We start from the raw sequence: 22,752 nt of genomic DNA, 5'->3' as shown, positions 1-22,752 counted from the left end.
ACCCTTCACCCTCTTTTAGGCTGAGTCTATCTCAAGGCCCAAGAGACTGGCACACGGAAAATAGGGAAGTCTTACTTTTCCTATAAAGATCACTAAGAAATGTTGGCAGCACTCTACACATTTCTACTTGTGGTATTATTAATCTTTACTGAGATTATCTTGACACTTGGAATGGGTCAAGATGCAAAAGGCCTTAATTCAAAATAAAGATCAATTTGGGTTATATGTGAGAATGACAGGCAAGAGACTGATAGACATTAAATTAGGTTCCTTTTTCAGACATAAAATCTCCTTCTTTGGAGATCCTGAAATTCAGAACTCAAATTCATCTAAGGGTATCACATCTGAAGATTTTGAATACTGATTTAATAACACTCTACAGTGTGAATACTATAATAATCCTTATTGCCATTCTTGCTCTGTGGTTGACTCTGAAACTTGCCATTTTTAACACGTTCTGATCAATTTACAGTGATGCAAATTAGTTTTAACTGCCAAAGGCATTCTTGCAATGAATCTACCAAGTTTAATAACATTAATCAAGCATGAATATGGAAGGGAGATGCTGATAGCTCTAAAATGAGGATAGGAGCTAGTGACATCTTTATCCTCCCATACAGAATCCAAGGATCCTACTCTATTAATTGCTATCATTTATCGAGACTGTACTTGTTATTCCTGGCACCACCACATCTCCCCCCATTTACAGAGAAGGAAACAGATTTATAGAGTCTGTGATACCCACACCACCACCACTTCTCACTTGCTTCTTCATTATTTCTCACTGCCCTATTTCCTCCTCAGAAGCCCTGGTTTCAGTCAGGATGCATGCAGTGCTATTATACCGTTTTCCTTCCTTCTACTTTTCTCTAGACATCTCTGCCATTCTTCCTTCTTCTGATGAAAATCAGCACATGTGAAAACCTAAGAGGTCAACTGAGGAGAGCTGGGCTATGGATACAGATGCCTGGCTCTGCCACTTATAACCTGTGTGACCTTGGGCAAGCCACTTAACCTCTCTTGTGCCTCAGTTTCCTCATCTATGAAGTGGAAAAAGATATTACCCACCTCATGGAGCTGTTGTAGAGCAGTGCTTGGGACATAGGAAATGCTGAGAAAGTAACCTCTCAGGAAAGGAACTAGGGGAATGCTGTCTACTTTATTCATTATCTAGATGAAGTTTTCTTTTTTTTACTAGCAGGTATTCCTTTTGTATTAAATACACACACACCTCCCTAGCCAGTTGCTCAGGTGTTAGAGCGCAGACCGAAGGATCACGGGTTTGATTCTTGGTCAAGGGCAGGTACCTGGTTGCAGGCTTAATGGGCCCTGATTGGGGCATGTGCGGGAGGCAACCTGTTGATGTTTCTCTCTCACATCAATGTTTCTCTCTCTGTTATCTCCCTCTCCCTCCCTTCCATTCTCACTAGAAAAAAAAAATCAATGGAAAAAATATTCTTGGGTGAGGATTAACAAAAATCAACAACAAAAAACCCCCAAAATATAAAAAAAAAGGTTGTTATTGCCACCCACCTAAGTAGTATACTACAACGCTACTAAAATGGGCCCATTTGGTTTAGGGGATTTTCTATGACTGTATCTGACAGAGAATCCAAATGATCACTTCATTATACAGAATGAAATGACCCCAATATGCCAAAAGCCAATTGAGGAGGATTTAGCCATATTCAATCTTAAGCCATTTTGCCTCCCAGTTTACTGGGTGAAGTCACCTTTTTTTAAAAATATATTTTATTGATTTTTTACAGAGAGGAAGGGAGAGGGATAGAGAATCAGCTTCCTCCTGCACACCCACTACTTGGTGCCCACAACCAAGGTACATGCCCTTGACCGGAATCGAACCTAGGACCCTTCATCCCGCAGGCCAATGCTCTATCCACTGAGCCAAACTGGTTAGGGCGAAATCACCTTTTAGACAATTTCTCTCAACCAATGAAATTCCACTTTAACTAGACTTATAAAAAACTACCATAAAGCGCCCTAGCCGCTTTGGCTTGGTGGATAGGGCGTTGGCCTGCGGACAGAAGGGTCCCGGGTTCAATTCTGGTCAAGGGCACATGCCTGGGTTGCGGGCTCAATCCTGTGTGTGTGTGTGTGTGTGTGCAGGAGGCAGCCGATTGATGATTCTCTCTCATCATTGATGTTTCTAACTCTCTTTTTCTCTCCCCTCCTCTCTGAAATCAATAAAAATACATTTTTAAAAAAACTACCATAAAGCATTTAAATGTGAGTATACAGGTTTGCTGAACCAAATTGCAGAACAGAAATCAAAAAGAGGAACCTGGGAGGGAAAAAATGTTAAAGTGGTTCTTTTTATTAAAAATTGTTTTTTCTTGATTTTTAAATTAAAAATTGTTTTTTCTTAATTTTTTTAGAGAGGAAGGGGGAGAGAGAAACATACATTTGTTGATCATTTATTTATGCATTCATTGGTTATGCATTCTTGTTATGTGCCCTGATGAGGATCAAACCCACAAACTCTGGTGGGTCTGGATGATGTTCTATCCAACAAAGCTCCCCATCCTAGTCTGTTAAAGTGAGTTCTAATTTGCAGGCTTAGCTATTGAGTATAGAAGATGATGGAGCAGAGGTTCTGGTTTAGAGAAATGGGAACCATGTAGCTTGATGGAAATAAGAAAGTTTGTTGAGGGAGGTGTGTAAGGAATAACAAAAGGGATACTGTTTGTTTCCTATGGGATGCCCAGATGAAAGGATCCCTAGAGAATTGGACATGTGGTATAGAGTTCAGGGGAAGTCTGGGTTGTAAATTCCATATTTGTGAGTCACCAGAACAGACAGTAGTGGGAGGCTGGAACTCCTAGGAAGAGGACTAAGGATGGAACCCTGAGGAGACGGAATCTTGCAAAGGAGACTTGAGAAAAATCAGGGAATACCCAAAAATGAAACATTAGGTTGAAACACCCAGAAAGGCTTATGAAAGAAAGCACAAGAAGTGATTGAAAAAATTAGAAAACTTAAATGCCCTTAACAAGGAAATAATTTCCAGGATACACTGTGGTATGAAAAATGTACAGAATGTCTTATTTATGTAATATATCACACATTCACTTTTTTAAAAAATATATATATATTTTATTGATTTTTACAGAGAGGAAGGGAGAGGGATAGAGAATTAGAAACATCAATGAGAGAGAATCATTGATCAGCTGCCTCTTGCACACTCCCTATTGGGAATGTGCCCGCAACCAAAGTACATGCCCTTGACTGGAATCGAACCTGGGACCCTTCAGTCCGCAGGCCGACGCTCCATCCACTGAGCCAACCCGGTTAGGACCACTTTCTTATCTATAAAAGCCCAACAACCAGAACGACCTTTCGCTATGATGTGCACTGACCACCAGGGGGCATACGGTCAATGCAGAAGCTGTGCCCTGGTGGTCAGTGTGCTCTCACAGTGGGAGAGCCGCTCAGCTGACTGGGATGAGTGGCACTCCCACAGCAGGCTGATCCCTGCAGGCCGTGCCCCCCACCAGTGCATGAATCCATGCACCAGGCCTCTAGTCCTATATAATAAAAGCATAATATGCAAATTGACTGGATGGTGGGACAACCAGTTGGAGGGGGGCGGGGCTGGCGAGCAGGCAGCGCCAGGCCAGTGCCAGTGGGCAGAGGGAGGGGATGGCAATGGGGGGGGAGGGGGGGAGAGGCGGCAGCAACCAATGGAAATGGAGGGGCAATGGGGGTGGGGGGCCACCTGGTTGCCTCCCACAGAGGGAGGCCAGACTGCAGCTTAGGCCTGCTCCCTGGGCAGAGCAGGCCTAAGCCATTAGTAGGACATCCCCTGAGGGCTCTCCCCTCCCCCAAGTGCACAAATTTTCATGCACCAGGCCTCTAGTATATACTTAAAACCTCACAGAAATAATCTCTCAGAGAAAGTGGCTGGGAGACTTTTCTCTAAAACCTTATTTTGTACTTCATTGATGAGAATGTTAACCTATTTTAAAAAAAATAAAGGTAAAAAAGTCACTGCTAGTCTTTTAAAGTACCATACAGGGGTTTGTGTAAAGATTGTAGGGGACTGAGCAGATGATGAAATGAGAGAAAACATGTATCTAAGCATAATCAAATTTCTGACCATAAACATACATTAATGGAAAGCATATTAATGTTCATTACTATTGATATTTTGGTATTTTTTTTTGGTCTTTGTGTATTTTAAATATAGGCAAGATAAAACCATGACTTAGCATACTTTAAAATAACAACTCTGCTCTGGCTAGGTAGTTCAATTGGTTAGAGTGTCATCTCAAAATGCCAAGGTTGTAGGTTCAATCCCTGGTCAGGACACATACAAGGATCAACCAATGAGTGCATAAATAAATGGAACAACAAATCAATGTTTCTCTCTAAAATCAATTAAAAAAACAGCTACAACTCTGAATATCTGTTAATAGCTAAATAAATTAAAGTGTATGGATGTACCATAAACTACAATCCTTTTTGTAGAACACAGTTCCAATCTTCCCTATTATAAAAAATGCCATAATATCTTATGTAAAATCTCTTCTGTAATTAGGATTGTTTCCTTAAAAGCTATTGCGATACAAAAGAATATAAACATTTGACTCTATCATTGAGTTATGAACTCTTCTTTTTAATGTTTTGTGACCTTACTTGATACATGAAAATTCTAGGTATATACATTTATACTTTTCTTGAGGATATTGTTTTTACCCTGTGGGGGGTGTTTCTCTCTTTTCCGAGTCCAGCATGGAAAAGGAAACAGGTCAGGTTCCTGAGTGGAGGAGTTGGGGGTTAAGAAATAATAGAAAGAGACAAGAGGCAGAAACAGAAATAAGCTGGGAGCTGGGTGGGATGCTGTCACTCTGATGGAGGGACAGTCATGCCACAGCTGACACAGCGCATTTATTTATATTCCAAAATACAAAGGGGTTTCCCCGAAAAAACTTAGGATCAAAGGAGCTTGGGAGGGCCCAGGTCCTATTCATTCCCTCTTTCCCGGTGCTAGACTGGATTTACATCTCAAAGCCTGCTCCCAACACCTGGACAAAGGTAAATCAGAACTGATAACACCACCCCTTGCCTTCTGGGGGGGGAGGGGGGGTGTAACCGGGATGCAACTCTGCCAGTGCCTCGGGCTCAGCTGACAATTTAAAGAAAGTCTGTGTGCCTTCCCAGGGGGCCCTCTACATTACCCTAGTAAGGAAAAAATAAACACCCTAAAAGAGACATTTACAAAAAAAAAAAAAAAAAGACAAGCCATAAAATACAAATCATCAATATGGTAGACACTAAAAAATAAAATGTTCAATTACAAGAAATAACATAAATACATTTTAAAAATGAGATATATCATTCTACTCTTGTTGGAGGCAGGGCAGCTCTTCTTGTGCAGTAGACAGCTAGGATAGGCACCAATATAGGTGAATTTATAAGTGGGAGAGCAAGAAGTTCAGGGAATGTACACTGAGACCTTTAATTTTCTCCATGAGTAGAAGGCAACAGAATTTACTGGGGTGAGTAGGGCAGAGGGTTGTATGGCTCAGTAGAAAAAGCATGTCTCTTCACTTTTCTAGGAAGGATAAGGATGTAAAGAAATGTGCTACCCTCCCAGAACAGGGCTCCAGAGGCACAGTAAGAAGACAGAGCAGAGTGAGAATTACTGCAGAAAGCAGAGACCATAGGAGGAGTCCCACTCAGTGCTGAGCCAAAATATGACAGGTCTGGAAAGCCTTCCATCAAGCAGTCTTTTAGCCTGTTTAAAGTTCTAAATAAAGCTTTGGTGAAGCCCTACCCAGTTTGACTCAGTGGATGGAGCATCGGCCTGTGGAACGAAGGGTTCCGGGTTCTATCCGGTCAAGGGCACATGCCTGGGTTGCAGGCTGTCCAACATGTAGGAGGCAGCCAATCAATGATTCCCTCTCATCATTGATGTTTCTATCTCTCTCTTCCTCTCTGAAATAAATAAAAATATATATTTTTTAAAAACACCTTTGGTGAAAAGGTATCTTTTCTCTGGCACTGTGTCAGGAGCATTTGAAATAACTAAGCCTCATCTCAAAATACCAAGGTTGTAGGTTCAATCCCTGGTCAGGACACATACAAGGATCAACCAATGAGTTGTGAAGTGTGAAGGGATCCAGATTACCTTGCAAGGGAGAGCACAACTGTCCAAGAATTTGCATGGGGCCCAGGTGGTATGACTCAGGGGTTGAGCATTGACCTATGAACGAGCAGGTCACAGTTCAATTCCCCGTTAGGGCACATGCCTAGGCTGTGGGCTCAATATCCAGTGGGGGGCATGCAGGCAGCCAATCAATGATTCTTCTCATCATTGATGTTTCTCTCTCTCCCTCTCTGAAATCAATAAAAATATATATTTTTTAAAGAGTGTACATGGGGCAATGTGTGTGTTTGTGGGGGGAGGGGGGAGTGATTGATAGGCATTGCCTCCCAATCTAGATCTAGAATACATGGGAGGTTCTAATCAAGGAGAAACGACCCTAGTTTTCCCTTCTTATGCCCCAAATCTTCCATGGCTACTACCTAAGAAGGGAAGGTTGGGCAGACACTTGTACATTTGTGTATACAACTTAGAGGAGCTCTTTGGTCCAAAATAGTTAGTAGGCCTTCGGCTCAAAAATAGATGTTTTAACTTTTGGGGTCAAATTCACGCTTCTTCATACCTCATTTTCCAATTAAATATGAATTTAAGGTATAAACACTTGAGAACTAAAACAAAAAATTCATTATTTTCTGTTTAAACTTTTGGGTTTTTGTTTGTTTTTCTGTAGCTATCAGCAAAACACTGCTGTTTTCATTGAAAAATTTGAGCTATACTATAGCCTAGTTATGGGGACTGGAGCTGGGAGCCACAAAAAATGTTAAGCAATTTCCCTTCCACCCTCTCCAATTTGCTCTCATTTTCCACTCCTCTTGCTACACTAAAAAAAAAAAAAAAGAGAGATAAGTTTTACCTAACTGGTTGGGGTACCTTCCCCAATTACAAGTTATCCTTGTCACGGGGGGGGGGGGGGGGGGGGGGGGGGAACTATGGAGAAATTAAAGATCATTTTAAGTTACCAATTACTTTAATTAGAAAATACAGTCCTAGCCGGTTTGGCTCAGTGGATAGAGTGTTGGCCCATGGACTAAAGGATCGCGGGTTAGATTCCCACAGTTCCCAGTCCTGGTCGGGATGCATGTGGGAGGCAACTAATTTATTTCTCTCTCATACTGATGTTTCTCTCTTTCTCACCCCCCCCCCCCCACTTCCACTCTCTCTAAAAATAAATGGAAAAAATATTCTCAGGTGAGGATTAGAAAAAAATATTACATAATTATTGTACTAAGTGAAATAATCCAAAAGGTAGAAAAAGTAACTCCTGCTACTCTTGCTAATTTCCATTCTTCTGAGTTAACCACTGTTCAAACCTTCTACCCTACAGTTATTTTAAAAGGATGTTTTCAAATTAACAATAGAACAGATTTATATTAGTGGTTCTCAAATGTGTTTGGGTGGCAGAAGTAATGGCATGAAGTAAACATCCATAGCCTACTGGTGGGTAAAGGGAACCATTCTAAAAAGCAATCTGGGCCCTAGCCGGTTTGGCTCAGTGGATAGAGCGGTGGCTTACAGACCAAAGGGTCCTGGGTTTGATTGCGGTCAAAGGCATGTACCTTGGTTGCAAGCTCCTTCCTGGCCTGTGCCCTGGTTGGGGTTCATGCAGGAGGCAACCAACTGATGTGTTTCTCTCACATAGATGTTTCTCTCTGTCTTTCCCTCTCCCACTCTCCTTAGAAATCAATGGGAAAATATCCTCGGGTGAGGATTAAATAAAAAAAAAATTAAAAAGCAATTTGGTAGAAGATACTCACTTTATGAGATGCTCATTTCAATACCATTTAAATGGCAAAAAAAAAACAACTTCTGACCATCCCATGGGGATGATTAAATTACAACCAATGCAGACATTAACAGTAAGGCTATAATAAAATAATTACATAGAAAGATAAAGATGTTTGCTGCATTTTATTTATATAACTAAATAAATGCTACACATCAGAATGTCTAAATTGTAGAATGGGTATGTATGAGATTTCTATTTTTAAATTTTTGCTTCTCAGTATCTACTTTTTTAGCTTATTTATATCAATTTTTTCTTCAATGAATATGTATTACTTACACAAGGAAAAAACCCAGTTAGCTGCTATGCACCCAATCAGAATATCCCATTGAGCTCAAAATTACATCAAGAGAGACAAAACAATAGATGCCAAAAGTTGGGGAAAATGTGAGGAAAACCTAAATTTTTTCCCAGTAAATTGGGACTAATGAAAGACTATTCTTATTTATGGCCTATGAAATATCTCAGTCTAGCAAACAGCCCAGCATGTTCCACAGGGGCATGGACTGTAACCACAGGAACTGGTTGGCTTTCTAATTTTGAAGGAAAAACTCAAGCAGAGCTATTATCAGGCTACCTGTCCCTAGATGCAGAGTTAATAAGGTGTTTGTACCAGCAATTTATGTGTTGTATATGGTATGTTTTAAGGCTGTACAATTTGTTCTCAGTGAAGTACAATACAAATATTTTACATAAAACATTTCCTATCCTTGCTTATACTTTTAAATGATTATCACCATTCTTTCTTAACCATTTTTTCCACTATGAGAACACACCTCTGATATAAAGAGCTGTTCTGGACTTAGAAAACACTGAGTTACACATATATTTTTAGTCCTCTTCCCCTCAGAGAAATTAATGTATCTGTGTTTATAAAGAACAAGGCTATACTAATAGATGAACTGAACGTATTACCTTGACCTAAGCCTTTGGCCAAAGAACACAAGGTAAAGTGTTACCAGGGTCTTCTGCAAACCCCCAAATAAAATAAGAAGGCGGCATATACCCTAACATTTATGATCAAACTTCCACTTACCCTCCTCAAACACTTAGCTCTCACTAGATGATATTAAGGTCAACCACGGAATACAGTCTTAGAGGCATTTAAGAGCTTTCTGTTCATACATTAAATGGAGAAAGAATTCTTCCTCCTTCCCCAAATGACAAAAGTCTTCAGAATCCTGAAGGCCAAACCTACTTTCTAAGAGCAGGTCCCACACAAACCTAAGGAACCATGTGACTAGTCAAGTTTGGTTTTAAAGGAGTCATCTTGGAACTTCTCATTTGCCTTAATAATGCTTTTGTGCAAAAACATTTTTTTAACTCCTCTTAAAAAATATTTCCCTTCAAACTGCAGCATTTTTTTCCCCTGGTAAAGCCTTCTGTTTAAGGTCAAAGCTTTCCTCTCCTAAGAACCTAACTCCTACTGGTCTCAGTCTCCCAATCAGAGTCCCTTGGGGGAACCTTCTTTTTCCCCACAATCTTAACCGGCTCCTGTAACACTCAAAACCCCTAACTTGCACCAGTGCAACAGGCACCACAGGCGTCTGAGGCCTCAGGGGGAAAGGGGCTGCAGCACGGTGCTTTGTTCACACTGCTTTTCCAGGGCCTGCATGCTGTTGGCACTCAAATATTTATTTAATAAACCACTGGATTACTGTAGGCTAGTGCTGTCCAACAGAGTAGCTACTAGTCAATTGTGGCTTATGAACACTTGAAATGGGGATCGTGCAACTGTCAAATCTAATTTTAATTAAATAGCCACACGACTCTAGCCTTTGGCAAGAGGGTAAGGCCTGTTGATTACTTAAAAAATTAATACTTGCACATATATGTACACTTTAAAAAAGCAATATATTAGTTACCTCATTTACAAAAAAAAATTCAATATAGTGGGAACACCAGCCCAGTTGTATTTCCCCGAGAGAGCAACACTGCTTTTACTGAGCACTTTATTATTTACCTATTTATCTATCTATCTATCTATTTATTTATTTATTTATTTATCAAGTGCTGTAAGTTCCCCCCACTCTCTTTTTTAACTTTTTGTCGAATTTTCTTGGGTGACATTGGCTATTAAAATTATCTAGGCTTCAGGCGTAGAATTCTATAATACATCATTTGTGTAATGTATTCTGTGTTCACCCCAAGTCAAGTCTTACTGAATACTGTATTAATAGTACTTTATTTAGCTTAGGCACAAAGAATTCAAATTCTAGATTTGAAAACCTTTAGATCCACGTGGGTACTTTTCTTTTGGAAATTTTGGCTAAATTTAATTAGCCCACATTCTATTGATTTACAACTACTCAGTAATAACGTAAACTCCTGGAATTACAACTCAAAATAACACAACTCTTCGAGTTTTACAGTGTGAAGAAGCTTAACCCTTCAACATACTAGCACGTGGCCAACACAAAATGTCTGACTGATGAGCCGACGGGACAGACGTGGTCCAACCTCAACCTGAAAAGCGCGGGGGGGGGGCTGGTGGTCACGATGCCCGTGTCCGCAGATCCAACCGGGACGCTCGGGGTGGCCACGCGGCGGGCGCCCCTAACGTCACCTTCGGTGACTTCGTGCACGCCAGCACTCACCACCTCGTGCGCACCCGGTAAACCCCGGCCGAATTCCCACAAGTGGGCAACTTGTTACACCCACAGCTCTCCGGCTGCACGAAACGCGCCCATCGCCAGCCCGGGGCAGGGCTGCCCGCGGCCGGAGCTCGCCGCTCACCCGGGAGGGGGTCTGGCAGAGGCGCGGCTTCCCCGCGTGGCGCCCGGCCGCGGGCAGCCGCTCCAGCTCGCGGGGCGGGCAGGGGAGGAGGGGTGGGGAAGGAAGGGGCGCCGCTCAAAGGCCCGCCCGCCGCTCACCCGGCCGCAGCCCGCGACTGCAGGCCTCAGGCGGCCGCGCTCGGGCACTTGCGCGGGCAGAGGCCGCCTAGGCCCGCCCGCACCCCGGCGCCTGGCCCGGGCGGAGCCGGCTCCTGGCATCGCCCTTTTAAGAATAGGGGGGAGGGGGGGGAAGGCAGGACGGAGCGCTCCCGAGAGGAGAGGAGCCGACGGCGGAGCGCGCGGCTCCCGCCAGTGCCAGCCGAGCCCAGCGAGGCGGCAGAAAAGCCGCGAACTCCGCCGGGGAAGCGGCGGCCGGCAGCCACCGGGGGGGGGGCGGGCGGGCAGGGCCGAGCCCGCAGCCGGCTCTGGCGGCGGAGGGAGACGGGTGCCCGCCAACATGGCGCTGTGTCGGCCTGTGGCGCGCCCCGGCTGGCGCTGGGAGCCGCCGCCCGCCCACACCGAGGGGCCAGCCTCCCGGACCGCGGCCCCGGAACCCGCCGCCGCGGCGAGGGAGAGCGAAGCCGCCGTTATAACGGCTGGCCCGGGCCGAGCGGGGCCCGCCCTGAGAGAGCGGGAGTGGGGAAGGCCCCGAAGGCGAACGGGAAGCGGGAGAAATGGTGGAGAAAGTTTTATTTTTAGGCTTGAAAAATGGCGGGAACTGCGTCCTTTTTTCAAACTTGGCCTCGGGAGGGGCGGCGGTTGCGCCACCTCCGCTGCCCGGGCTCGCCCCTCCCCCGCTCCGCGCGCGCCAGGCCGCGCCCGCCTGAGCCCGGGCACCCGAGGGGGCTTCCCGCCGCCCCCCCCCCCCCGCCCCTCCGCGGCAAAGGCGCCCTCCTCGCCTCCCGGCCCCGGCCCTGGCCCCTGCCCCCCGGGCCGGCGTCAACCGCAAGGCCTGGCTGGGAGAGCCACGTCCACCCCCGCGCTCCAGCCCCTTCCGCAGCCGGCCCGGGGCGCGCGAAGCCCGGCCTGGCCCGCCGCGGGCCCCGCCTGGGATGGCCGCGCGGCTGCTGGGCTGGCCGGGTCCCGCCGGGCCGCGCACCCCGGGAGGCTGCAAACATGGCTCCCAGCGTTACACAACCCCTCCTCCCTCCCGCGCCACCGGCCACACGCACACGCGCTCCTTCGGGAAGGACCCCGGCGGACGAGGAGCTCAAAGTTTGCTTTCCCCCCACCCCACCACCCTCCCCTGACGGCCGCGGGGGCCCGCGGGCGCCAAAGAGTTAATCCCCGCGCGCTTGCTCCCCCCTCCGCGCCCGCCCGCCCGCCTTTCCCGTCCGAGCCCGCGAGCTGCGCCCTTCCCCGCGCCGAGGCCGGAGAACCCGCGGCCGGGGCCCCGCAGGTGGCCACCATTACATGCAAGTCATTGGAGGAGAGGGCGCCCGAAGGGGGGCTCTGCTTACAGCTGCCGGGGTCCGGTTCCTCAGCTCCAGGTGGATCCTCTTCTTCATGTCCATGTTCCCCTCGTCCCCCCTCTTCAAACTTAACTTTCCGCGGCGGAGGCGGAGGGGGGAGAGGCGTCCCGGCCTGCGCGGCTAGGGCCGTCGGAAGGGGTCTGCTGTCGGCAGAGGCCGGCGGGGCGGTGCGGTGCTGGGCGGCTGGCGGCGTGCGGGCAGGCGAGTGGAGCCCCCGGAGCCAAGTTACTCACGGGAGCGGAGAGAAACCATGGAGGGAAAAGGGGGCTGGAGCGCAGCGCTGGTCTCACTACCGCCGCCCCCGGCCGCGGACCGCACTGCGCTTAAACCGGCGACGCGGCGCAGGCGGCTGCTCCGCTCACTCGGCCCCGCGCGGCGCCGCTGGACTAGGTAGCCGCGGTTGCACCAAGGACGGGGCGGGGAGACGGAGCGGGGCGGGGGCGAGGGGGGCCGGGGGCGGGGGAAAGGCGCCACCCGGGGGACCCGAGCGACTTCCTCCCTCCGGCTGCACGTGGGGTGGCTGATGTAAGACCTTCCTCTGGGGGCTTCCCCGCCCACCGCCCAACTGAGACACCCCCCCCTCTCCCCGGGCCCACCTCGCTGCGCCCAGACGCGGGTCTCCGACCCGCACTTGGACATTTGCCCGGAGGGCTCGTGGGGAGAGGAGGCTTTAGAGTCCGGCTTCGGGGGTCCGTAAGGCCAGGTCCGGCCGCCGAGGCTCGGCCATGCCAGCCCGACGCCCGCGAAAGTGGGGCACGTGAAGGGAGCGCGGGACGTGGGGCTTTCGGGTTCACCTTCTGCTCCCCACAGCGTGAGTCCGCAGCCCGAACCCCGCTGTCTCCTTGGCCGGGTGGTCATGGAAGGGCTAAAAGGACCCCCGTCGGGAGCGGAATCGCGGTCACCCCGTGTTGTATCGCGTGGCACCGGGTGGAGTCGCGGGGACGGGTGCAACTGCGGACACTTGCCCCAGCCACAGAGGAGCCGAGCGTCCCCCCAGTTCAGTAGAATGTCCCTGGGTTTCTAACAGTTAAATGTAGGCTAGCAAGGCAGCAATTAGCATTTCTAATGGGGCCTTGGAGTTTTACAGTGTGTCCGTAGACTTTTATCCCATTATTCCTTAGGGAACCCCTGTGAGGTGTGTGAATTCTTCATGGTCTTGGTTTTGGGTGAAGCTTGGCAGGTAGCCTTTGTAATGGTCCGGTTCAGAGAACTCCCTGAAAGCCAGGGTTAGAGCATTAAGTTTGCTTTGCAGACCTCCTAAAGTAACATACCTATATTCAGCTTCAAATAAGTAAATGCATCATATGTCTAATCAGATACCATCTTATTTCTAATATAGACAAAAGGCTCCAAAGATTGGGAACAACTTATGAGTAGAGAAAAACAATTCTATGCATCAACCTAAGGTTTTCTTAAAGACTTCCCCCTCCCATTCTACCTGTGGCAAACAAAACTACTTATAACAATTTTTAAAAATATGTAATTAATTAAATTTTCAAAGCAAAAGAATGTTTTTAAAAGGCTCTGGGGAAGGCAAAAACTTTCTGGTATGCCGTTTCCCGAGTCTTAAAAATGTTAGTCTTAGCAGACATCTCTGTGATGGGAAAATGGTGAGGATAAGTGCTCTTCACGATGTCATACGAGGACTAAACTATAAGGTTGTGAGAACTACAAGGCCGTGAGATGAAGGCTTTTATGAAAATAACTAGCAAATCAGTTCCATGAGCTCGCAAGCAATGATGGATCATCCACTTTTAGGGCTTGATGTGTTCTTTCTCATTTAATCCAAAGACACCTCTGTGAAGTAGATTTTATTTTAATCATTTTACAGATGAGGAACTGAACCTTAAGCTGCATGGCCAACAAGAGGAGGAGCTGGGGTTTAAACCCAGAGGGGTCTAACTCTAAAGCCTGCCATCTTTTCTGCGATACAATCATTCTGATTGGAATGAAGTCTGGGCATGGGGGCCTGATTTGGAACATGAGGTCTGGAACATCTGTAGAGCACCTTTAATACCAAAAAGAACATGCAGGTGCCATCTTGCAGGTAAGGGGGAGGTGCTGAAGGAGACTGGGACATGGTAGCTCTGTGCTAGAGAGACTGGTAACCTGGTGGCTCATGGGAGAGGTGGTACTGATCCTTAGGGAAAAAAACAGGCAAATCTTGGGACCCTATCCTCTATGACCAACTCATAGGGGTATGAAGGACTCCCGTCACAAGATAAATGTGTGTTTTATAAGGTTAAGCTACAAAGTAATTAATAAACATAACCACAATGTGCAGCAAATAGAAAGAAAGCAAAACAGCCAAAGGAGGAGAGACTACAGACCCCGTACTGTCCCTTCTGACACAGCCGGTGCTGGCATGCACCTCTATGAACAAAGAGCATGTGTTCCAGTGACATGCTTCTTTGTCAGGGGCTTCACTGCCAGAGGCATAAATAACACAGGCAGAGCAGGGTGTGTCTCACTACCCTGCCAACATCTTCCACTGGACTGTCAGTCCACGGGCCTGAAGGGGCTGTTACAGTGCCCTGGTTTTGAATATTGCTGTACTTAACGTCATTCTGAGTATGCATCTGGGTGTGAGGAAGAAGTAGAATATAGACTGTCATTGTATCTAATCCATGGTTATTATCATGTTCATGGATTTATGGATTTGAATAAGGACTGGAAGGAATAAGGAAAATGAAAACAGCTTATTTATTAGGGAGTCTGAACTATAGATGAAATATTTTTTTACTTCCATTGACATGTTTGTCTAATAAGTAATGCAAATGTCAAATAATGCCTGGTTTTGGTCCCTTTTGAGTCTTAAAACTGCCTGTTAATCAGAATGTGTGTGTATTCCAATAATAATTGTCTGAGGGGAACACTCTAATTTGTGACTCCTTGGACCTCTCTCCTCTCCAATGCCTCAGCACCATCAGGTCATTGGTCAAACCATCAGATGACCGAACTTTCCACAAATTTGTTGCTGGGAACAAATTTTAATAAATCTGAAGATGAGAGGAAATAGCCCAGTTCAGGCATTGATCTAACTGGCTGTGAAGTCAGTTTGGCAAAATGGCATCCTTTCTCTTTTGTAAAGACGGTATATGAAGCTAGTGTACAACATAGGAAGAAATCATTACTTTTGAAAAACTAACCGTCCTCTGCTATACACATGTGCATCCATTGCTTAATCTGCCCTCTGACATTCCATAGCATGGTGTGTGTACCTGTTATAGCAGTTAGGCAACACATGGGGGTTGTTGAAGGTTCTAAAATTTCAACTGGACTGTGAGCTCATATGGATATTTCTGGATGATATAAATAGGGAGTAGGAGGCCTGGGCCATCTTTAGAACATAGGTGCTCTGCAAATATGTATTATGTTGAAAATAATGTCGCATGTACTCAAGAATACTACCTAGGCAGCTGAGATTGTTGAGACAAAGGGAGAGGGAGAGGCAAATAGATGAAAATTGGGTAAGAGTGAGAACTTATAAGTCTCCAGATGGTAAACAGAGGAGGGCAGAGTGTCAGGTGTGTAGGCCGCTGCAGGTCCAGTAAAGGGTCTTTGACAAGGGAACCAAATTCCTTTCTGTTCTCTGAGATAGCTGTAGGTGCTAGGCCTTCCTGGGGCAGCGAGGAAGAGCTGTGACTATCAAGAGACGGGTTTAGTATTTATTAAGCACCATCTTTATGCCAAGTACTGTGCTTGGGACTTTCATGTATATTGCATTTCAGTTAATCCTGGCAACAGCTCACTGGGACAAGACTATAATCCCCTTTTATTGTTTAGGAAACAGACTTGGAGAAGCCAAGTGGAACTCACATAGCTAGTAAGAAACTGGATTTTTCTGTCATTAAGGTCTCACTGTAATTCATTCTCATTTCTTTGATCCACTAGTCCTCACGACTGCTTCTGAAAAACCTTTTTTGTTTTCTTTGCTTCAAGAAGATTTACATACGCATTGCCGGGATTCAGGGGAGAAAAACACACACACAGGATATAAAATTTAAAAATTAAATTCCTACCATTGAGATACACCCACTATTAAGGTATATATCCTTGCAGCTTTTTTTTCTATATTATACATAATTTTGAAAACACGACATTAGGGTCAGATTAAAGATTTTTTTTGAGACTTGTTTTTCCCACCTCTTTACGAAAAACAATGAGTTAATACGATAAATATGAGTATTCACTTTGCTGAATGTTTTTTTCTTTTATTTTTTTATAAATATATTTTTATTGACTTCACAGAGGAAGGGAGAGGGGGAGAGAGATAGAAGCATCAGTGATGAGAGAGAATCATTGATCGGCCTCCTGCACGCCCCACACTGGGAACTGAGCCTGCAACCCCAGGCACGTGCCCTGACCGGGAATCCAGCAGTGAACTCCGGGTTCATAGGTCCACGCTCAACCACTGAGCTACCGTGGCCAGGCTATTTTTCCCTTTCAGAGAAGGATCCTAATGAGGCTTGTGAGGATTACACATGATCATGTGGGTGAAGCTTCTGCCTGGCACAGTGCCTGGCACCCTCCTCTGTGCCCCTGCCTTAGTCACTCCCTTACCCTAAGTAGAGGCCAGAGCTTGCTGGTCTTCTCGGGCTGTAGAAGTTCTGCTGTGGCCATCAGTCCTCCACCTCTGCTCTATGTCCAGGTTTCCTGTAGTTACCCTGCTCCTTTGAGGAAAGGCATCACCCCAAACCGAGATAAGTTTTGATTCTCAAAAGGGGTGAACTGATTTTCTGTTTCATGCAATCCTTGGTTGCTCATCATGAACTGGGAATGTGCTCCTGAGCTCGACTGGAAAATATCTGAGTGGCCCCACAGTGTTGGATATGCATCTCCTCCATAATTAGCCACTATCCCCACCATCTGGACTATCTCCTCCCTCACAGGGATTTCCTTGTCCACACAGAACTATCCAAGAGTCCTGCTCCTGCTGACTGAACTTTCCCATCTGTTCTCAAGCTTGCTTTGCCAGGTCTGGCCAGGCCACAGGCCCCTTGGTGGCCATGCGAGGTAGTCCTCCCTCACTCTGGGCTCTGACACTCCCGAGGTAGTTTGTGTGCTCCCTAATTTGCTAGTCTCATTTTGGTAAAGGCCAAACGTCCCAAATACCCTCACAATCTACTTATTTCCCCCCACACTCTTCTTCTTGAAAAGCAGGGCAGGAGCACCTTTGTAGTTGCTAGAAGAAGTGCTGTCCAATTCATGAATCATCTATTAAAGCCAATTAGATCTTTAAAGAAAAGAAACAATAATAATAAAGGAAGGAAGGAAAGCAGGGCAGCCAGGTTTCTTTTTATGTCTATCTATATATATACTATAGAAAACTTCAAAACTATGCTTAACAAAGAGAAGAAAATAAAAATCTCAATTCAGGGCTAAGCACACACTGATCACGTTTTGGTGTCTATTCCTCCAGTCTTTTCTCTATACACATATGGCACTTTCTCAAGTCTCAGATTGCCAGAAGCATCATCTCATTAATAACAGCTTTTCAGGGAGGCAGCAAGGGGGAAACCCACTACATTAAATATTCATAGTGATTATAAGAGACATCCTTACTTCAGAAATAGTAGATAGTAAAAAAATAAACTATCATAGTACCTAGGAAATACTGTATATATTACATTAAATTTTTAAAAAGCAGGATGTTACTGTAACTTGCTTTTTTCATTTAATAATATATTACGAACATATTTCCATGCCATTTGAATTGTCCTGTACAATATATATTCTTTGACATGCTCCTACAAAATGAAAATAGCTTTTCTTTTTCTGAATATAAAGACAATACATATTCATGTAGCAAATTCATGCAATGCAAAAAAAGTATAAAGAAGAAAATAAAAGTCAGCCTAAATCTCATTACCTACTGGCAACCACTGTTAATATTTTTGTGAATATTTTCTCCATGATTGTATATGCATATGTAAATATATATATATATATGTATATGTGTGTGTGTGTGTGTGTATATATATATATATATATATATATACACATATATATATATATATATCCCTAATATGCAAATAGACTGAACAGCGGGACAACCGAACAACCGGTCACTATGACATGTGCTGACCATCAGGGGGCACGTGCAGAACATGGCACGTGTCGGCTATGGCAGGATGGTAGAGCAGGTGAGCGGGGATGCAAGACCAAGGCGAGGCACTGGTCACTGTCATCCTGGTGAGCCTCTGGTTACCGAAAATTCTTTGCTCTTGTGCACTGTAGTCCCACCCGGTGCTTGCTCCTGCTGCTGGCACCAGCCCCACTTGCACCTGCTTACAGCACGGAGTGATTGGGGTCAGCTCCAGCAGTGGGTGCGAGTGGGGCCAGCGCCGTTAGCGGGTTTGAGCACCCACTGCTGGCCCCAATCACCCCTGAGGGCTTCTTCACCTCCCCCTGCTTCTGAGGGTTAAGCGGGGCCGGTGCGGCCGCACAGGAACAGGGCTGTCGGCAGAGAGGGGACCGTGGTGGGAGGGGTCAGGCAGGGGTGCAGAGGATGGGCCAAGACCCACTCCAGTGCCTGCCGCAGCCTCGCAGCCCACAGTTCTTTCCAAGGTTCATGAATTTGTGCACTGAGCCCCTAGTATATTATATAAATGCATAAATGGTGCTTTGTAACGTGCTGTTTTTTTTTTTAGGGAGGACCTTACGTATAAAACCAGAAGACATACTAGACAAATTCAAAAAGAGCTGTAAGTTGTAACATGCTTTTATTTTTTACTTATCAGTAAATCATAGGGTTTCCTCCATGTCAGTGGTCGGCAAACTCATTAGTTGATAGAGCCAAATATCAACAGTACAACGATTGAAATTTCTTTTGAGAGCCAAATTTTTTAAACTTAAACTATATCGGTAGGTACATTGTTATTAACTTTGATTAGGGTACTCCTAAGCTGGCCTTTGCTAAAAACTCAAGGGGCCAAAGAGCCACATGTGGCTCGCAAGCCGCAGTTTGCCGACCACTGCTCCAAGTCAATAGATATAAGTCTATTTCATCATTTTTTAAAACATCTTTTTTTATTTCATCATTTTTAAAGTCTGTGTCATATTTCACTGTATGGATATAGCATACTTTATTTACCTGGTTTACTACTGATTGACATTTAGGTTTCTTCCAGTTGTTCACCATTATACATAACATCTTTGTGCAATTAGCTCCTTGAAATAAATTCCTAGAAGTATAATTTCTCAATCGAAGCATATATATGTATTTCAGATTTTGATATGCATAGCAAATTTCACTTGAGCTGCTGTACTACTTTTGCACTCCTATGAACAATGATTAAGACTTCCCTCACCATTGCCTAAACTAGGTATTACCTTTTTTTAAAAAATATATTTTATTGATTTTTTACAGAGAGGAAGGGAGAGGGATAGTTAGAAACATCGATGAGAGAGAAACATCAATCAGCTACCTCCTGCACACCCCCCACTGGGGATGTGCCCGCAACCAAGGTACATGCCCTTGACCGGAATCGAACCTGGGACCCCTCAGTCCGCAAGCCAACGCTCCATCCACTGAGTCAAACCGGTCAGGGCCTAGGTATTACCTTTAACATTTTTTTTGTCAATCAGTTTTCAACTAATGACAGATTTGAAAACCTGTGTGACAAGATAATTCAATGTGAAAAGAACAGTCTTTTTTAAACATATAGACTGGGCCTATTATATATTCACATGCAAAAGAAAGAAGTTGAACCCCTACCTCATACCATATACAAAAATTAATTCAAAATGGGTCATAGATACCCTTGCCTGTGGCTTGGTTGGAGCGTTGTCCTATACACCAAAAGATGGAGGATTCAATGCCCCATCAGGGCACATACCCAGGTGTGGGTTCAGTCTTCAGTTGGGGTGCATATAGTAGGAAACCTGGCGATGTTTCTCTCTCTTCCTCTCTCTAAAATCAATAAAAAATGGATCAAAGACTTAAATATAAGACCAAAAACTGACTTGGAAGAAAACAGGATAAATTTTCATGACCTTGGATTAGATATAACACTAAAAGCATAACATATCAGAGAAAAAAAAGAGATAAATTGGACTTAAGCAAAATTGAAAACGTTTGTGCTTCCAATGACACCATCAAGAAAGTAAAAGACAGCCCTGGCCAGGTAGTTCAGTTGTCTTGTGTGTCATCCCATACACCAAAAGATTGCAGGTTTGATTCCTGGTCAGGGCACATACTTAGGTTGCAAGTTAAATCCCTGGTCCAGGCAGGTACTAGAGGCAACCAATCAATATTTCTCTCTCACATTGATGTTTCTCCCCCTCCCTCACTCTCTAAAATCAATAAAAACATCCTCGGGTGAGGATTAAATATATATATATACACACACACACACACACACACACACACACACACACACACTAGGATTCCCGTTGCAGGAAAAATCCTGCAATAGGGTTTCCTGCTGCACTCTACCCCGCCCCGCCTCCGCTCCTCCCTTGTCCCCCGGCCCACCTTCTCCGCCAGCCCGCCCCGCCTCCGCTCCTCCCTTGTCCCCCGGCCCACCTTCTCCGCCAGCCAGCCCCGCTCTCCTTCCTTCTCCCCCGGCCCCGCCTCCGCTCCTCCCTTGTCCCCCGGCCCGCCTTCTCCGCCAGCCCGCCCTGCTCTCCTTCCTTCGCCCCCGGCCCCGCCTATGCTCCTCTCTTCTCCTCCCCCCGGCTTGCTTGCTTCTCCGAAGCTTTGCTCCCTTCAGCATCTCTTGGCTTCTTTCTACACTGTCTTGATATGCAAATTAGCCGCCATCTTTGTTGGGATAATTTGCATACTCGTCCTGATTGGTTGGTGGGCATGGCTTGGGCGTAGCGAAGGTGCGGTCAATTTGCATATTTGTCTATTATAAGGTAGGATGTGTGTGTGTGTGTGTGTGTTTTTAAAGTAAAAGACCATGCATGGAATGGGAGAAAATATTTGCAAATCATGTGTTTACTACAGGACTTGTATCCTACCTAATAAAAGAGTAATATGCAAATTGACCCTAACTCTGCTACACCCACAAGCCACACCCACCAGCCAATCAGGAGCAGATATGCAAATAAATACAACCAAGATGGCTACAGCCACAGAGAGCAAGGTTTCCCAGGCAACAGAGGAAGCCAAGCTTTCTACCTGCACTTGCAGGCCTAAGCCTCCACTCAAGCTACAAAGTTTCAATTATAGAAGGTAAACAAATCCAAACAGAAATGGCGGCAGCCACGGAGCTGGAGAGAGCAGGCCAGGGTTGCCCCCGGCAACGGAGGAAGCAAAGCTTTCCGCACACCCTGGCTGGCCCAGGCCTCTGCTTAAGGCTACAAAGTTTCAATTATAAAAGGTGAATTAACCCCAACAGAAATGGCTGCCAGCCACGGAGCGAGCAGCAGGCTTGCCTCCGCTCCAGGCTACAAAGTTTCAATTGTAGAAGCTAAATAAATTCCAGATACCAGGGCCTCCGTTTGGGTCACCAGGGGGCGTGCCTGGCCTGCACACCACCACAGGCCCCTCGCTCAGGCCGCCCCATGCCCCAAGGGAACTCCCATCCTGATCTGGGACACCCTTCAGGGCAAACCAGCTGGCCCCCACCCCTGCACCATGCCTCTATCCTACCTAATAAAAGAGTAATATGCAGATTGACCATCACTCCAACACACAATATGGCTGCCCCCATGTGGTCAAAGATCCTGCCCCCATGTGGACACAAGATGGCCACCACAAGATGACCAGCAGGGGAGGGCAGTTGGGAGGCACCCAGCCTGCAAGGGAGGGCAGTTGAGAGGGACCAGGCCTGCAAGGGAGGGCAGTTGGAGGCGATCAACCCTGCAGGAGAGGGCAGTTAGGGGTGACCAGGCCGGCAGAGGAGGGAAGTTGGGGGCAAACAGGCTGGTAGGGGAGCAGTTAGGCATCAGTCAGGCTGGCAGCGGAGTGCTTAGGGGGTGATCAGGCTGGCAGGCAGAAGCGGTTAGGGGCAATCAGGAAGGCAGGCAGGCGAGCAGTTGGGAGCCAGCAGTTCTGGATTGTGAGAGGGATGTCTGACTGCCCGGTGGGATCGGGCCTAAATGGGCAGTCGGTCATCCCTCGAGGGGTCCCAGGTTGGAGAGGGTACAGGCTGAGCTGAGGGACACCCCCCCCGCTCTGTGCACGAATTTCGTGCACCGGGCCTCTAGTTCAGAATATAAAAGAACTATTGGAACTCAACAGACAACCCAATTAAAAATGGGCAAAGAATTTGAGTAGACATTTCTCCAAAGAGGATATACAAATGATCAATAAGCCCATGACAAGAAGCTAAACATTATCAGGCATTAGGGAAATACAAATCAAACCTCCATGAGATACTACTTCACACCCACTAGGATGGCTATCTTAAAAATGGACAAGTGTTGGTGAGGACGTGGAACCCTTGTGCATTGCTGGTGGGAATGTAAAATGGTGAAGCTGCTGCAGAAAACAGTTTGGCAATTCCTCAAAAAGTTAAACATAGATCCGGCAATTTCACTCCAAAGTATAAACTCAAGAGAGTGAAAATATTTGTTCATGCAAAATTTGTTTATAGCAGCATTATTTATAATAGCCATAAGTTGGAAACAACTAAAATGTCT

General features: G+C 46.0%; 1 protein-coding gene and 1 non-coding gene across 3 annotated transcripts in view; both read right to left on the bottom strand.

The window, feature by feature from the left end:
* The window catches only part of ANP32B (acidic nuclear phosphoprotein 32 family member B), a 28,058-nt gene extending 15,578 nt beyond the window's left edge, over positions 1 to 12,480 (bottom strand). Inside the window, exon 1 of one of the 2 annotated variants that reach the window (XM_054726724.1) lies at positions 12,145 to 12,480. In XM_054726724.1, coding sequence (XP_054582699.1) covers positions 12,145 to 12,198 — 54 coding nt within the window. In that variant the 5' untranslated portion in view covers positions 12,199 to 12,480. The remainder of the gene's footprint in view (positions 1 to 12,144) is intronic. The other variant, XM_008141870.3, reaches the window with a different exon arrangement.
* Positions 12,481 to 18,810: 6,330 nt separating this feature from the next.
* On the bottom strand, positions 18,811 to 18,873 carry LOC114231747 (U7 small nuclear RNA). The gene has a single exon (XR_003617745.1). It is a non-coding gene; the product is annotated as a U7 small nuclear RNA (small nuclear RNA).
* Positions 18,874 to 22,752: the final 3,879 nt, after the last annotated feature.

This window comes from Eptesicus fuscus, chromosome 15 (assembly GCF_027574615.1).
Source record: "Eptesicus fuscus isolate TK198812 chromosome 15, DD_ASM_mEF_20220401, whole genome shotgun sequence".
NCBI classification, from domain to species: Eukaryota; Metazoa; Chordata; class Mammalia; order Chiroptera; family Vespertilionidae; genus Eptesicus; species Eptesicus fuscus.
This window is presented reverse-complemented; position numbering and strand designations above follow the sequence as displayed.